Raw genomic sequence first — 18,112 nt, 5'->3', positions numbered from 1 at the left:
AAGGCTTATTGAGTAGTGCTGTTGGATTACTCTCACCTATGAAGATCAAAGGATAATCCCGAAATAAATAGGAGTGCATAGTAAGCTCAGAATTAATATCGTGTTATCCTAGGTCATTTTAGTTTGAAATAGTCAGTTTTAACAGTAAACGGTTGTTTTAAAGAAAAGTGACTATTTCGAGGTCTAGTCTTATGCAAACTCATTGCATAGGATGCCTCCACTCACATGTCTCTACATAAATGATTTATAGATCACATTATTTGTATCAGTATGCGAAATGGACTGCATCCAATAGTGTTACCAGGATGAGATACCAAATTTCCTCCATATACTTATAGACCATTTAGGCTATATACTATTAACTTGATCCTGTTTATGTCACCACATAAAGTTAAAGTATTCATACTATAGCCATAGATATGTTTATTGGATTTTCACAATAGAATGCAAAATCAACAACTTTATTGAAATAAGATACTCAATGATATTTTATTGATAAATAGAATGTTTAATACAAAATTTACGAACTGCAAGTTCTAGAATATTCCCAACAACAAGAACTTCAAAAAGAACTCTACATAAACCTCAAAACCCTCTTCAAATCTTATATACATCCAGCTCAATTTAGTGTTTCCATCACACAATCCTTGCAAAAGAATAGTAGAGAAGATCTTGGTAGTTGTCTACTTGAAGATTGAAGCTCTTTCACGTGGAACTAAACTGGACTTGAAGAGGATACTTCAAAGGTATTGTGTTTAGCAAACCATCTTCTGTAAAAGTTACTTTGAAGCATGTTTTAAACTCAAATTAAGTATGATTAGAGTGCTTATTGATTCTGTTTTTCCTCTGTTGCACGTTAATATACTTTGAAAAAAATTTGGAAGAAAAGAAAGAAAATATAAAAAATTGAGAACCAAACTGATAATAACCCGAACCAAATGAAAATCAATCCATTGGTTTGTTCTTTTTATTGGACATTGATTTGGAATCATTCTTTGTAAAATCATTTGTTTGGATTGGTTCTTGGTTGGCCCCAAAACCGACAAAATTGAATTGACTATCACTCTACCTCTGTTGATCAACTCTATCGAAACACCTTTGGTGCCCAAACTCCTGCGATCACCTCAGGTAACCAACTTTGACCCAACTCCATCGATCATCTCTATTAACTAACTCCGTGTCACACCCCTTCCCGGATTATCCTCTTAAACTGGAAGAGGATATGACTGTGGTAGTTACTAGTCCTACTACCAGCACTCACCACTTTAGCCTTCTAATCTAAATACCAACCTGTTAAATCATTAATAATGTACGCATACAGCATGCCTCCTTAAGGTTCTACATAAGATTATATAAACACATGCATACAACCATGACATAACATCTATGGAAAAAATATTCACAGTTGGGCCCAAACATCTCTAACAAAGCCCTAATCCCTCTTAAAATATGTGTACATAAACAGATCATCACCTAAGTCTTCTTAATAAGTCGGGTTCTACATAAGATTATATAAACACATGCATACAACCATGACATAACATCTACTATTACCTAGATACCTTCTTCATGTCCTTCAGTATCGGGTTATTTCGTAACATCAAATTAAGTTTCATTGCTTGTCAATCACACAAGGACTCATTCTATCATAGCTTTCCTCTAGAAAGCATATTTCAACATTAGAAACTTAACTTTTGTAATGCTTTCAAAACATACCTTAGCCTGCGTTAAAACATTTACAAGCCGAGGAAGATTCGTTAAGCTATTCATTAATCATTTGTTGCTTGAGGAAGTATAAATTCATCATCAACATCATTGTAACTTACTTGGCCTTATATGCATAAGTATTGAAAGCATTAAGTTCATTTAGTCACTCATAGCTCGTCGGGGCTCTTAACGGTTTATACGCCTCTCTTAGCTCTTTTTGGCCTAAAAGGACATAATTCTCAGTTAAATTCCTTAGAATTCTTAGCAAAATACCTCAAATAGTTCGTTTACTAATGGAACTTTCCTCAACAAAACAATATTGCTAGCGAGATAACCATTATGAGTGAATTCATCCTTATGAGCGAGATCCTCATGAGCGAGATCAAGCATTTCTTTAACAAAACTTCAACCTAGTGATACTCACCATACCAACGAGATTCAGCCCAAATTTCTAGTGAGATTTCCTTCTTGAGCGAGATCTTTAGCATAAAATCAGCGAGATTATCATCCTGAGCGAGATCCTCATCTTTCTTATCTGGCTCTCGCTCTCCACGATGAGCTGTTTGTTTGTTCTTCCCAAGCAGCTATCTGCTTATGCACAGACTTCCTACTTCAACTTCAAAAATTCATAACACAAAATCAAGAATTCTTTTCAAGAAACTTTCTTCTATAAACTTGTTTAGAATTGATTAACTTTCTTACCTCAAAATTTCAGCTGAAAATTCCTTATAGTTTGGCATGGAGCTTCCAACCTTCACCTCGGGCCCTGATTAATCTGAGATTTTGTCTCTTTTGCAAATTCTTCACTTTTTGTTCTTCTTCTCCTGCAATCTTTCTCCGGCAAGACAACCTTGAAAACTAGATTCTCCCAGCTTTCAAATGGCTCCAATTTCACTAAATTTGCTTATGCCAATTGCCGAAACCATGCTTTTGAAATTCCTCTTCCTTTTAATCTTCCTGCCACCTCCCGAGTTCAAAGAGTAAACCGCCACGTCACCCCATACTTAGTGCCTCCAGCCAAGCCAATTAGTGAGCTTCCTCATTTAATATGTTTTTCCTTTCCTTTCTCCATAACTCCTATAAATAAACATAGATTTCCACTTGTTAAATATTTAATATAACATTCCCTTAGCTAAACATGCTTATCTAGGAAACTTAGGGTTCGGGGTTTACATTCACCTCCCCCTTAAAAGAAATTTCGTCCTAGAAACTTACCTCATATGTCATTTCAAAAGTTGAGGATATCTCTTCCTCATTTGCTCTTCAGGTTCCCAAGTAGCTTTCTCAATTCTATGATTACGCCATAACACCTTCACCAAAGGAATCGTCTTATTTCTGAGTACCTAGTCTTTCCTGTCTAAAATCTCGATGGCCTCTTCCTCGTAAGATAAATCTTGTAACACCCTACACGTTTCTTTAGTAATAATGTAATTTCAGTAACTTTATTATTTGGAATTTCAGTAATTGTTATTAATCAGAGGGCATTTTTGGAATTTTGGACTTCAAGTATAAGTGCGGGAATTTAATTGTTGGTGTGAAATTATATAATTTGAAATTCAAATTGAAAAGTAATGGCAGGAATTAATTTTCTTTTGAAACGGAAAGGAATTTAATAGTATAAAATGGAAAGAAATTAAATGTAATTATATTTACTTCTTTTTTGTTTTATTATTATTATTGTTGTTGTTGTTGTTGTTGTTTTTTTATAAAAAGTCAAACCCCACCCCCCTTTTCTTCCTCATGTTCGTAAGCCCGTCCGACCGCCCAAAGCCGCCGCGTCAGTTTATTCTTCATGACCTCCATCCATCACTGCTCAACCATCGTTCTCTTTTGCCGTCACTGGATCTATCAATTTGGGTAAGATTTTTGCCGTTTGGGTTTGTCTTCGGTTGGTTCTTGAATACTCATTTACTTTTGGCATCAATTGGTTGATACCCATTGTGTTTCAACTTTGGATTCAAGTTTGTGAAGGTATTGAGGTGTTGTTCAGTGAAGTTGGAGCAAGTTTTGGTAAGTTGTTGCTTTGATTACTCTTGTGGATTAATTTTGGTTGTTGAGAAATTTTGGTAAAGTCATTTGGAAGTGATTTTTTGACGAAGCTACATATGGACAATTTATTTGAGACATTGGTAGTGAAGTATGTATTTGATTCAAGCTTTAATCATGTAAGCCTAATTTCAAATTATGATTAGGGGGTTGATTCAAGAATTTCATTCAAGATGAAGAAGATTTGGTTTGCTAATTATTTAGACTTAAAATTGAAGGGTTGAAAGGTGAATTCGAATTGGACCACACCTTAGGTAAGGTTATCTGGAAATATTTTGTAATATTTGGGTGTTTGGAATTTGGCCTTAACTATTAATTTTAAAGCTTGGTTTATGTTTAGGCTTGATTAAGGATTCAAGAATTTCACAAAGATTCAATTGCTTTTTGGTTCGACCTGGTATCAAGGTAAGTAATCTTACTACTGGAACTGCCCACGGGCCAAGCATTAGATGTATGCTAGCATGTTAAATGAAGGTTATGGCAGAATGACAGCATGCAAGATTGATAGTATAACATGATTAAAGTATGTTCTGTTACGAGATTCGAATTATTTATTTATGCACATAGATACTTGAATGCTAGTATGAGATGGTATGTTCTTCCATGGTTGTATTCGATCAGATGATGTTGAGGTATACATGTATGTTGTAGAATCATGATGTTGAGGTATATGTGTATGTTGTAGAGCCATGATGTTGAGGTTTATATGTATGTCATAGATTCATACAGTGATGATTATGATGTTGAGACTGTACAAATGTCCTTATCGATTAGTTAGATGCCCATCAGATTTTGTGTTTCCTTCGGGATTCACCAGTTTGTGTTTTCTTCGGGATTCACCAGTTTGTGTCTCCTTCGGGATTCACCAGTTTGTGTCTCCTTCGGGATTCACCAGTTTATGTCTCCTTCGGGATTCACCAGTTTGTATTTCCATCGGGATTCACCAGTTTGTCTTTCCTTCGGGATTCACCAGTTTGTGTTTCCTTCGGGATTCACCAGTTTGTGTCTCCTTCGGGATTCACCAGAGGTAGTGGGCATACTTAACTATAGTAGGATAAGACTCAGTCTCCTTCTTGTTTCATGTGAATATGTGTCCCATGAGGACTAGAGCAGTTTATATGTTTTACCAGAGATGGGTATCTAGAGGACATAGATGCCCAGTCTGACCCCAGTAGTGGGGTTACTTACTGAGTATTTTATACTCATTCTTTCTCATGTTGTTGTTTCAAGTAAGGGTAGAGATGCACCGGTGATGGACAAGTGAAATTCGTGATTGAGCCGAGACTAGTTTTTACGCTTCCGCTCATGAGATTTAAAGTTCTTTTCATGTTTCTCTTAATCTTTAGTTTTTATGTTTAAAACTTACTTTTAAGAATCGTTTTTCATATTTATTTATTATCCTTTATGATTTATGGGTACCCTACTATTGATTTAGTATTTGAATTTAATGAAAGTCTTTTGGACTTACCTTATTTAATTAACATTTACTTCATCATAACCGAGTGTCGTTTTGAGTTCCATGCATGCATATATTTAGTAACGACCTAACTTAAGTCCTAGGGGGTCGGGTCATTACAGTTGGTATCAGAGCCCATGTTTTGGGTTCTGTAGACTGACTTACTATGTAAGTCTAGATTTTCCCTGTGGCCCATGAACGGATTCCTCGTCATCGCCAGGTACGTCTGATCAATTACAAGTTTTATGATAGTTGTGCATTAAAATATTTGTTTAGCTTAAATGCACCAGTTATGTTCTAATGCTAGGTCAGTGACTCGTTAGAAATTATTATAAGAGGATTATCAGGTACAACACTACAAAAGGAGAAAAATAAAATAGAGTGAATTATGAGGTCACTTGGCACTAGTTAATCTCATGGAAATTATGTTAGAAACGAACAAATATATACCTCAATTCAGCAATGTTAAAGGTTGATGAAACTATGTAGATTTATGACAATTTAGGAATGAAAGTATTTAAATGTTTAAGCCAAAGAATAAAATTATCGAGACAAGAATTGATCAAGGACTAGTGTTATGTTTTGTGTTGGATAGTGTAATTGGTGGTAGTATAAATACACAGGCCAGTGCTCAAGTATAAGGTTAAAATTCGTTTTATGAAAGGAAAAGAAGAAGAGTCTATAGATTTATTAAAGGTTTTGAGATATTAAAAACCTAACATTTCGAGAAGAATTTTAGAAAAGATTCATAAGTCATAATCATTTGGGTAATACTATGACTTGATGAACTAGGTAAAGTATGTGTAATGATATAAAGAATTCTTTTGGAATATCTAGCTAGGTAGATGTCATTAAAGGAAGCTAAAATATTTGGACACCTTGGACTTAAAGGGGTTAAAGTAAGGTGTTATTTGTTTAGGTTGAAGGATTATTTTAGTATACCTAGACTAAACCCAGAGCCTTATTGTGTTAAGGAGATCCAAGTTAGACAGATTTGAAGAAACAAGAGTCTTTTGGAGTTTAAATGTATGCAAATTGGCAAAGAGAAATTCTACAAGATGGAAATTCTTAGTGAGGGAGATAAGATTTATGGAGGAGTTAAGTAAAATATAATTTAGTAAAGAAATTATGTTCCACATGGAAAGTGGGAAAAAAAAGGGGAGGTGTCTTGAATTTAGTGGTTTTATCAGAGATAAGTGTGAATGAGAGAAAAGTATCCAAGAAAGTTTACTCTTTTGGAAAGAGAAAGAAATTTAATGTGTTCGAAACTCCTAGTTAAGTATGGTTTGAAGGCTTGATAAGAGGGGTTACAAGGTATTTGTTTTGGTGTAAAAGAAAAATATCTAATGATCATGTGGGACTTTGGGACAATATGTATTAGATGGAAAGATAGCTTACATAGATGATTGGTATGGAACTTTGTTTTAACACAAGAATATGTTACCGAAACAGAAGGTTGAGAAGGGATAAGTTAAAATGGAGTTACTAGTAATAGTAGATGTTCGAGAACTATTGATATGATATGTTGAGGCTTCATTAGTTAAGATGTAAAACATTGAGGGCATTAGTAAGATTTAAGGGATTTTGACTTTGTGTGCAAGTGTTGGAAACATGAACTAGCAAGACCATCAATTTGATTGAGAAAAGTAAATAATCCAACTCGAGGTAGACAATAATGGTATATACACAAAAGTAAGTAAGTTGGATTTTCCAATGTAACCATTGGTATAAGAGATAGACTTGAAAGTTGAGTTGATAGTAAGAAGTTACTAAAAGTGGGTTTAGAGCATTACAAGATAGTATGTATTCTCTTGCATGAGCAATGAGTTAGCTAGTGTTAGGGAGTACGAGTAATCCAAGCTAGAACTTATGAATCAAGAAGGTTTTATCGTTAAAAAAAATGACTTCAAGGATCAATTACGGTTTACGAGGTTATGAAAATGTGTTATCAATTGACTTATGCTTTAGCATCCAGGGACTTCAAAACCCCATTTTCGGGGGGAATTCTGGACTCGTTGGCAGCGGGGTTTAAGTAATGATATGTGATTGTTTCAAGCCTAAAGAATAATTTGAGGAGGGCTCAAGCACGTTATAGCTCATGACATCATAGAGCCTCATGATGAGTTTCTCATGAATGTGAGACTTAATTAGACAGAGTTATTCTTAGACATGTAGACTTTAGGAAAGACATCACAATTGATGCTTCTAGAGTGAAGCAGTTTTCAGTTGACTAGATTTGTTCTAGTACATATCTTCAGATGACGCATTATATAGTATGACCAGTTTCTTCACTGCACATATGAAGTTTTCCCTGTGACATCGTAGGCTCAGATATATGTTTTTAGTATATAAGACTTTCTTAACTTCATGACTGTTATCACAGTTCTCAGCTCAGACGTGTAGAAGTGTTGCTGATTTTTAACATCTTAAGTTTCATAGTTATTTATGGAAGGGGTTGTTACACGTCTTTTGGTACTAGTTTCAGCTACGTCAAATGATGACACTCGTTTTACATCTAGTTTTTTTTTTTAAAGAGTCTTCAGTTAGCATTGGGTACTCGATTGGATTTTGGTACAATTTTCATCCATAGACTGATGGTCAAATAGAATGTCTAAACCAGATATTGGAAGATGTGTTGTGCGCTTATGCACTAGAGTTTTCAGGGAGTTGGGACTCTCACTTGCATTTAATGGAATTCACATATAATAATAGCTATCAGACTGCCACTGGCACTTTGCCATTTGAGGCCCTATATGGGAAGAGTTGCAGGTCCCCCGTGTGTCGGGATGAGGTAGGAGAGAGGAAATTGTTAGGGCCTGAATTGGTGCAAACCATGAATGAGGTAATACAGAAGATCAGGGCTCGTATGCAAACAGCTCAAAGCAAACAGAAGAGTTATGCCGATGTAAGATGTAAGAACTTGGAATTTGAGATTGGTGTGAAAGTGTTCTTAAAAGTGACACCCATGAAAGGTATTTTGAGGTTTGGCAGGAAGGGGAAGTTGAGTCCGAGATTCATTGGACCTTTCGAGGTCTTGGAGTGAGTTGGCCCGTAGCTTACCATTTGGCATTGCCCCCAACACTGTCTTTAGTTCATAATGTCTTCCATGTTTCGATGCTAAGGGAGTATGTGACAGACCCGTCCCATGTAGTTGACTACAAGCCCTTACAGTTGAATGACAACTTGAGCTACGAAGAGAAACCTATAGAGATCCTCGCCAGAGAGGTAAAAACATTGCGCCATCGGGAGATTGCGCTTGTGAAAGTCTTGTGGAAGAATCATCAATTCAAGGAGGCCACTTAGGACTGAGAGAATGAGATGAGTGCCTAGTACCCAGAGCTTTTTCAAGAATGAAGTTTTGAGGACGAAAGTTCTTTGAGGAGGGAAGAATGTAACACCCCGCACATTTTTTTAGTAATAATGTAATTTCAGTAATTGTTATTAGTAGGAGGGCTTTTTTGGAATTTTGGACTTCAAGTATAAGTGCTAGAATTAAATTGTTGGTGTGAAATTATACAATTTGAAATTCAAATTGAAAATTAATGGTAGGAATTAATTTTCTTTTGAAACAAAAAGGAAATTAATAGTATAAAACGGAAAGGAATTAAATGTAATTATATTTACTTTTTTTTTTTGTTTTATTATTATTATTGTTGGTGTTGGTGTTTTTTTTATAAAAAGTCAAACCCCACCCCATTTTCTTGTTCAAATAATTAATTAGGGTTATTTTGAAATAATATCTTTGAAGCTCCCGAAACTCGTCTATCTTCGCTCGAACACGAACCGGACAACTACTAGAGCTGACCTACTATCCTCTAAACTTAGAACCGGGTTGTAGGACCCGATGGATGAAGAACCCGAGAAAGAGAAATAGAGATGGAAATAGTATAGTGAAATTGGGTTGGGTTTGGTTTTTTTCAGCCCGATTTTAAAAACTAATTTTGCAAATTTCCAAAAAGTTTTTAATCCAAAAACACAAACCCATATTTATAGAAAAGGGCCATGCAAAATTGCATGAAATAATTTCATAAAATCTCAACACCTAGAATCCAGTATCTTAGTGGGCTTAATGTCTCCACTATAAGCCAACACCTAGCCCACTATTTTGTTAGTAGAATTATCCAACAAAAGTTTGGATTTTCCCACTAACTTTAGTCAAAGGGCAAAATAGTCATTTGGTCAAAATCAAACTTTGACCAAAAAGTCAATATTTTGACTTTTTATGATTTTTTCGTGTTGACTAATTTTGACCTCCCGAGCATGAATTCGCATTCATTTTCTCGAGATTCAAATCACATTTGAATATAAGGTCGGTAAGTCAAAAGGAAACTCTTTGACTTCTTACATCTTTGACCATTTATACTATTTTCGAGCTTTCGAAATGAACGTATTCATATTCTTGATATTCAAATCACATTTAAATATTAAAGTTGTATCTCTAAACTAAAAAAACGACCACTATATCACATATACTTGTCGGTTTCTCTCTCTTCACCTAATTCGAACAATTCGAATTATTCTATCATACTGTTCTGAGTTTATTCCATTTAAGCTAGTAGGGGAACCTAATGGACCTATAGATCATGGGCTCCAACGATCCGAGATTAGCTGGTTAAACTCTTTAGACAGAGCTAATCAACATTTGTTAACTAACGGGTCATTCCACTATAGTCCCGTAGTTGCACTCCCCTCACTGTAGATATATTTGTGTCCATTTGATATAACCATGATTAGTAAGCTAATCCTTCACAAGTTGTTCGTAACTCGGTTGAGTCATAAAAACCATTTTACCCCCGAGACTACATCTTATTCCTTAAGTTCCACTGATCCTCTAATGAACAATTGGTTTAAGGTCCAACCTATAAACCAAACCCCTCTCGGGCTAATGAAAGGGTGGGACCCCTTGTTCAAGACTTGGATTCAGTACTAAAGGGAACAACCTATCTACTATCCCTATAACGAGTAGGAGTGAATTCCGTCCACCCTACGTTCCCAGCCCACCTGATCTTACCCCTGAAATGGGAGGCTCCAGCGATAATGCTGCCCTCACCTATGCAGATCTACCGAGTGAACAGGAGTTCATAGTTAGCTCAGGATTAAGATTAAGTTACGTAGGTCATCAATTAACGAAGTCAGTGGGAACGTAAAAGCTATATGGTTCAGTCTTATGTAAACTCTTTACATAGGATGCCAGCGATAATGAGCTGCCCTCACCTATGCAGATCTAAGGATAATTCCGAGTGAACAGGAGTTCATAGTTAGCTCAGGATTAAGATTAAGTTATGTAGGTCATCAATTAACGAAGTCAGTTTATACATTAAACGGCATTTAGAACGTAAAAGTGACTATTTCATGGTTCAGTCTTATGTAAACTCTTTACATAGGATGCCCCCATTTTCATGTCTCCACATGAACGGTTTAGGATCACATCGTTTGTACTAACTACAAAATGGGTCGCATCCATAGCCCCAAAATAAGGCGTCCGACCTTATTCATATATTATAGACCATTTTGGCTATATATATTTGAACTTGATCCACATTTATGTCACTACATAAAGTTCAAACTTAAACTTAATAGCCTCGAAACTTAGTTTATTGGATTCATGAATATAGAATTTAAATTTACTAAAGATTTTTAATAATTGCTTTATTGAACAAGAATATGATGTTACAAACTACGAGTTTTAGGACATAAAATCCAACAAACTCCCACTTGGACTAAAACTCCTAGTAGGATCAAACGATGCTACATTTAACTGTGAGAAATTAATATTACATATGAGTATAATAAACATATGAATACAATAAACTAGGGCATTCACACCCAACATAATCTCCCACTTGTTCTGGTTTAGAAACATTGTAGACCTAAACTCTGTAGGTGACCCTAAAAAACTTTAACCGTGAGGGTTTTTGTAAAAGGATCAGCAATGTTTTGCTCAAAAGGTATCTGGGTCACTACAACGACACCACGGTGTACGATTTCCCAGATAAGGTGGTACTTGCATTCGATGTGCTTTCCCCGTTTATGGCTTTGAGTTTCTTTTGAATTTGCAACTGCACCGCTGTTGTCACAATACAAGGTGATAGGTAGATGTATATTTGGAATAACTTCCAAATATGTCAAGAATTTCCTTAACCATACTGCTTCTTTTGTTGCTTCGTAAGCAGCTACGTATTCAGCTTCCATTGTGGAGTCATCTACATAGGTCTATTTTATGCTTCTCCACACTACTGCTCCTCCATTAAGAGTGAACATTGATCCAGATGTAGGCTTTCTAGCATCTTTATCAGTTTGGAAATCAGAGTCAGTGTATCCAGTAAGGATCAGATCCTTAGCACTATACACGAGCATGTAGTCCCTAGTTCTCCTAAGATATTTTAAGATGTTCTTAACGACAGTCCAATGATCACGTCCAAGATTAGACTGGTATCTACTGACGATCCCTACTGAGTAGCATATGTCAGGTCTAGTACATAACATTGCATACATCAGGCTGTGTATCTAGCCATTGCTTGACGTTAGTAAGATATCCTACATTATTCCCAATGAGTAGAATATCATCAACATATAAAACTAAGAACGCTATAGTAGAATTGAGGATCTTCTTGTAAACACAAGGCTCGTCAACATTCTGTTCAAAGCCATAAGATTTGATTGCAGTACCAAACCTTATATTCCAGGATCTAGAAGCTTGTTTCAACCTATAAATGGATTTTTTAAGCTTACAAACCTTTTGTTCTTGACCCTGTGCAATAAACCCCTCTGGTTGAGCCATATAGATACTCTCTTCAAGATTGTCGTTTAGAAAGTCTGTTTTGACATCCATCTGCCAAATTTCATAGTCATAAAAGGTTGCAATGGATAAGAGTATTCTAATCGACTTAAGCATGGCAATGGGAGAGAAAGTTTCTTCATAGTCCACTCTCTCTCTCTAGATATAACCCTTTTGTCACAAGTCGAGCCTTAAAAGTCTATACTTTACCGGCTTGGTCTCGTTTTTTCTTGTAGATCCACTTACAACCAATTGGTTTTACATCATTTGGTTGATCTACAAGTTTCCAGACAAAATTGAAGTACATAGACTCCATTTCGAGGTATATAGACTTCCTTTCAGTACGGTTTTTCTTCTAGTGTCTGAGACTCCATTTCGTATATAGACGTACTGAAATGCAATTTAGTGCCCATAGCCTTCTATAAACTAGGCCAGAATTTTGAAGTAAACCTCGAGTCTCGGTCTGACAGTATCGACACTGGGGCTCCATATTGACTGATTATCCTATCCACATAAATCTTAGCTAGACGATCTAGTGTAAAAGTAACTTTTACTGGTATAAACTTGGCCATCTTGGTTAGTCTATCGACTACTACCCAAATACCATCATATCCTGAGGGCGTCCTAGGCAATCCAAACAGGAAGTCCATTGTCACATGCTCCCACTTCCACTCGAGCATTGGGAGTGGATTGAGTAATCCTGCCGGTCTTTGTCTCTCAGGTTTCACTTGTTGATAGATTATACATCGGTCCACATATTTTGCTATGTCTTTCTTCATCCCAGGCCACCATTAAGATCTCTTCAAAGTTCTATACATTTTGGTGCTCCTCGAATGCATAGCATAAGCGGAACTATGTGCTTCTCCCATAATGGCTTGCTTAAGTTGTAGCTTACTAGGCACACACATTTTTCCCTCATTCTCTAGTACGTTATCTGTTCTTAGTTGAAAGTCAACTCTGATTCCCTTACTTACATCATCAGTAATCTTCTGAAGGTCAGGGTCTTTCAACTGTTCCTGCTTAAGGTCTTCTACTAGGGTAGGACTTACCTGAAATGTAGCTATCACTCTTCCTGACGGTCCCACTGATAAGACGGTTCTAGAATTACTGAACTCCTGCAATAGCATTTCTCTCATTAAACCAATAATGGCCTTGGGTCTCGAGGATTTCCTACTTGGTGCATCCGCTACAACATTAGCCTTACCAAGGTGGTACTCGATGGAACAATCATAATCTTTGATCAACTCAACCCATCTTCTTTGTCTTAGATTCAATTCTTTTTTATCAAAGATATATTTTAAGTTTTTGTGATCTGTGAATATTCTGCAACGCTCTCCAAATAGGTAATGTCTCCACAACTTCATAGCTAAAACAACTGCTGCCAAGATCATGCGTAGGATAAATGCTCTCGTGCTGCTTAAGTTGACGAGAGGCATATGCAATCACCTTCCCATCCTGCATCAACACACATCCCAATCCTTGTCGGGATGCGTCACAATAAATCTCAAATTCCTTACCTGGAACAAGCAAGGTAAGCACTGACACTGATACTAATCTCTATTTCAGCTTCTGAAAACTATCTCACATTCCGACGACCATTCAAACCTCACGCCTTTCTTGGTCAAGTTCGTCAATGGAAGGGCTATCTTAGAGAAACCCTCCACAAACCTTTGATAATAACCTGCCAAACCTAGGAAATTGCGTATCTCTGAAACAGTCGTGGGTCATTCCCAATTAACTATTGCTTCCGTCTTCTGGGCATTCACACTGATACCGTCTGCTGAAACAACATGCCCGAGAAATACAACTCGGTCTAACCAAAAATCACATTTACTGAACTTAGCATACAACTGTCTATCTCGCAACGTCTTCAATGCTATCATCAGGCGGGTCATATGATCCTCCCTACTACCAGAATATACCAATATATCATCAATGAATACTATCATGAACTGGTCCAAGTAGGGATGAAATATCATGTTCATAAGATCCATGAATACCGCAGGGGCATTTGTCAGTCCAAATGGCATTACTAGAAATTCATAATGTCCATATCTTGTTCTAAATGCGGTTTTAGGAATGTCAGCTTCCTTCACCTTCAATTGATGATAACTCGATCTCATATCTATCTTTGAAAACATCGTGGCTCCTCTTAGCTGATCAAACAAGTCGTCAATGCGTGGTAACAAATATTTATTCTTAATCGTTACCTTGTTCAGCTGCCTATAGTCAATACACAATCTAAATGTACCGTCTTTCTTCCTTACAAATAATACCATAGCTCCCCAAGGCGATACACTAGGTCGAATGTATCCCTTGTCAATTAACTCTTGCAGCTGAACCTTTAATTCTTTTAACTCAATTGGCGCCATTCTATATGGTGCCTGCGATATAGAAGTTGTTCCTAGAATTAAGTCAATAGTGAACTCCACTTCTCTGTCAAGTGGCAATCCCAATAATTCTTCAGGAAATACATCCCAAAACTCATTTACCACGGGGACATCTTCTGGGTTCAGCTCTTTCATTTGAGCAACCAGTACGTGAGCCAGATAGGCTACATCCCTTGCTCAAGCAGCTTCCTAACTTTCACTGCTGATATCAGATTCCCTGCAGTTAATCTTTTGATTCCTGCCAGCATTGCATCCTGTCCATTTGATTTCTTGAGCACTACCTTCCTTCTTGTAGCAGTCCACTGAAGCACGATACTTACTTAGAAAATCCATCCCTAGGATAACATCAAACTTCAACAGCTCCAAGGGAAGTAAATCAACATAAAAGTCCTGACCATTGATCAACATCTCACAATGATTATAACATTTATCTACTATTATCATATCTCCCAAAGGGGTAGAGATATATAACTCTTCAGGCATAGGCTCAACCAATCTATCTATACTAGATGCATACATGCTAGATATAAATGAATGTATGGCACCAGGGTCAAATAAAACTTATGCAGATTGTCCACATAATATGACATTACCAGTCACAACATCTGAAGACTCTGCTACTTCCTGGTGTGTCACGACATACACTCGCCCCTGTTGCTGGGGTCGACCCATGACACTCTTCTGCTTAGCACCACTTGACCCTTCGCCTCTATTTCCAGTGCCCTTTGGTTGGTTAACTGTCTAGGAGGTTGTCTACTGTGCTGTTGGGGCTTCCCTGTTCACCTGGGGACAGTCCCTCTTGAAATGCCATGCTTGTCTGCATTGGAAACATACGCCTCTGCCTACTCCAAGATGCCTTTTGCCACAACTAGGGCACATCGGTTTCCTGTCTGTGCTGGCTATCGACTCACCAACTCGTGGCATCTCTGGTCGGCTAACTGCACTGGCCGAGGGTTTCGATTTCCTTTTCCTGGATCCCTGCCAACTTGTATCCCTATATTGGCTTCCACTAGTCTGAGTTGCAACTGGAGGTCGGGATCCCCTATCTCTAGGCCCTACTACTACCTCACTGCCCCTTGGCAACTGCTCATCATCTACTAAACTCCACTCGACTCGTGTCACCGTTTCTACCAACTGGTTAAAGTCTAGCCAATTGGTCGTAGATGTCACCGAAGTTCTAATTTCTTTTCTCAAACTTTGTTCAAACTTTCTGCATCTATCTTTTGCTTCAGCAATAATCGACAGAGCATACTGCAATAACTCTGTAAATTTCTGCTCATATTCTGTCACTGACATCATTCCCTATGTTAGTATGAGAAACTCATCCCTTTTCGCATCTCGGAACAAGCTGGGGTAATACTTGTCTTTAAAGGCCTTCCTGAACTCAGGCCATAACATCACATCTGTACTGACTCGTCTGGTGGATATCACTTTCCACCATTTCTCTGCTTCTTTCTATAGTAGAAAGATGGCTACCCTACTTTCCTGTCCTCTAGATAACTCATATCATTTAAACAATTTTCAACTACATCTAGCCATAACTTGGCTTCAGCTGGGTTTGTTGTACTTTGAATGTCACAGCCCCTAGGGCTTTAAACCTCTCAATACTATATTTCTCTAACAAAGCCCTAGTCCATCTCAAAATATGTGTACATAAACAGATCATCAACCTAAGTCTTCTTAATAAGCTGGGCCTTTCAGTGGCAAGCAGCAACAGGATCAACCTTGAGGAATCTGACCGCTACCTGTAAATGGAAAACACAGAAAATCTGTGAGCTAGTAGCCTAGTGAGTGATTATAGAATCATATTACACCATGCATTACATCATTATAAACATGTAAATATACCGATGAGCATCTAAAACAACTTTCTCTAAATATAGCATTAAGAACCATTCTTAGACATCACTAAACATCATTATTCCTTACTTGAGAATGAGCCTACAACGCTCTAGCTCCCAACGTCTATTATCTGCCAAGAGACCAATACTTTGGCCTCCCTTTGGTGGTATACGGTCTAGGAGACCCATACTTCGGCCTCTCATTCGGAACTACCTACGTGCACATAGAGTTTTCTAAGTACCGTCATTATCTTAGGTACTATTACCCAGATACCTTCTCCATGTCCTTAGTATCGAGTTATTTCATAACATCAAATTAAGTTTCATTGCTTGTTAATCACACAAGGACTCATTCTATCATAGCTTTCCTCTAGAAAGCATATTTCAACATTAGAAACTTAACTTTTGTAATGCTTTCACAACATACCTTAGCCTACGTTAAAACATTTACAAGCTGGGGAAGATTTGTTAAGCTATTCATTAATCATTTGTTGCTCGAGGAAGTATAAATTCATAATCAACATCACTGTAACTTATTTTGCGTTATATGCATAAGTATTAAAAGCATTAAGTTCATTTAGTCACTCATAACTCGTCGGGGCTCTTAACGGTTTATACGCCTCTCCTAGCTCTTCTTGGCCTGAAAGGACATAATTTCCGGTTAATTTCCTTGGAATTCTTAGCAAAATACCTCAAATAGTTCGTTTACTAATGGAATTTTCCTCAACAAGACAATATTGCTAGCGAGATAACCATTATGAGTGAATTCATCCTTATGAGCGAGATCCTCATGAGCGAGATCAAACATTTCTTTAACAAAACTTCAACCTAGCGATACTCACCATACCAATGAGATTCAGCCCAAATTTCTAGCGAGATTTCCTTCTTGAGCGAGATCTTTAGCACAAAATCAGCAAGATTATCATCCTGAGCGAGATCCTCATCCTCTTTATCTCGCTCTCGCTCTCCACGGTGAGCTGTTTGCTTGTTCTTCCCAAGCAACTATCTGCTTATGCACAGATTTCCTACTTCAATTTCAAAAATTCATAACTTAAAATCCAAAACTCTTTTCAAGAAACTTCCTTCTACAAACTTGTTTAGAATTAAGTAACTTTCTTACCTCAAAATTTCAGCTGAAAATTCCTTATAATTTGGCCTGGAGCTTCCAATCTTCACCTCAGGCCCTGATTAATCCGAGATTTTGCCTCTTTTGCAAATTCTTCACTTTTTGTTCTTCTTCTCCTGCAATCTTTCTCTGACAAACTAGATTCTCCCAGCTTTCAAATGGCACCAATTTCACTAAATTTGCTTATGCCAGTTGCCAAAACCAAGCTTTTGAAATTCCTCTTCCTTTTAATCTTCCTGTCGCCTTCCGAATTCAAAAAGTAAATTGCCACATCACCCCATACTTGGTGCCTCTAGCTAAGCCAATTAGTGAGCTTCCTTATTTAATATATTTTTCCTTTCCTTTCTCCATAACTCCTATAAATAAACATAGATTTCCACTTGTTAAATATTTAATATAACATTCCCTTGGCTAAACATGCTTATTTAGGAAACTTAGGGCTCAGGGTTTACACTCCGATTTTGACGTTACCTACGGGAACCAACTCTTTCGATCATCTTAAGTGGCCAACTTTGACCACTAATTCCAGTGAAGACCACCCTCCAACGAAAAAGCTACGACAAAAGCCACTTTCGAGAATCAACTCCAATGAGGACCACCTTTGGTATCCAACTCCGACGATCACCTCAGATAACCACCTCCACCTACCAACTTTATCGATGATCTTCATATGTATCAATCTTTTTTGTTTTCTTTCAAAAGCTATAGGGATCAGTTCCTTTCATGTTTAATTCATGTTTGAGCATTTGTTAAAGAGTAAATGTTAAG

The 18,112-nt window shown here is 37.2% G+C and overlaps 1 protein-coding gene across 1 annotated transcript; it reads right to left on the bottom strand.

Moving 5' to 3' along the window:
* Positions 1 to 12,778: 12,778 nt before the first annotated feature.
* LOC150035509 (uncharacterized) lies at positions 12,779 to 14,512 on the bottom strand. Its single transcript, XM_090314338.1, has 2 exons — positions 14,330 to 14,512; positions 12,779 to 13,102 (listed from the first exon to the last, which is right to left on the bottom strand). Exons 1-2 carry the CDS (start codon positions 14,510 to 14,512, stop codon positions 12,779 to 12,781), a joined length of 507 nt encoding a protein of 168 aa, XP_090170464.1.
* Between the last annotated feature and the right edge of the window lie 3,600 nt (positions 14,513 to 18,112).

Source organism: Benincasa hispida, chromosome 6 (genome assembly GCF_027475165.1).
Source record: "Benincasa hispida cultivar pf3 chromosome 6, pf3_genome.v1.1, whole genome shotgun sequence".
In the NCBI taxonomy this organism is placed as follows: domain Eukaryota; kingdom Viridiplantae; phylum Streptophyta; class Magnoliopsida; order Cucurbitales; family Cucurbitaceae; genus Benincasa; species Benincasa hispida.
Note: the sequence above shows the minus strand (reverse complement) of the source record. Positions and strands in the feature narration are given on the sequence as shown.

What these genes read in the sequence shown, in the direction of transcription:
- LOC150035509 (XM_090314338.1), bottom strand. Translation starts at nt 14,512, where the DNA reads ATGAAAGAGCTGAACCCAGAAGATGTCCCCGTGGTAAATGAGTTTTGG. An exon ending in TTGAGTTAAAAGAATTAAAG is followed by an intron (nt 13,103 to 14,329) that starts GTTCAGCTGCAA and finishes ATGCTATTGCAG; the next exon opens with GAGTTCAGTAATTCTAGAAC.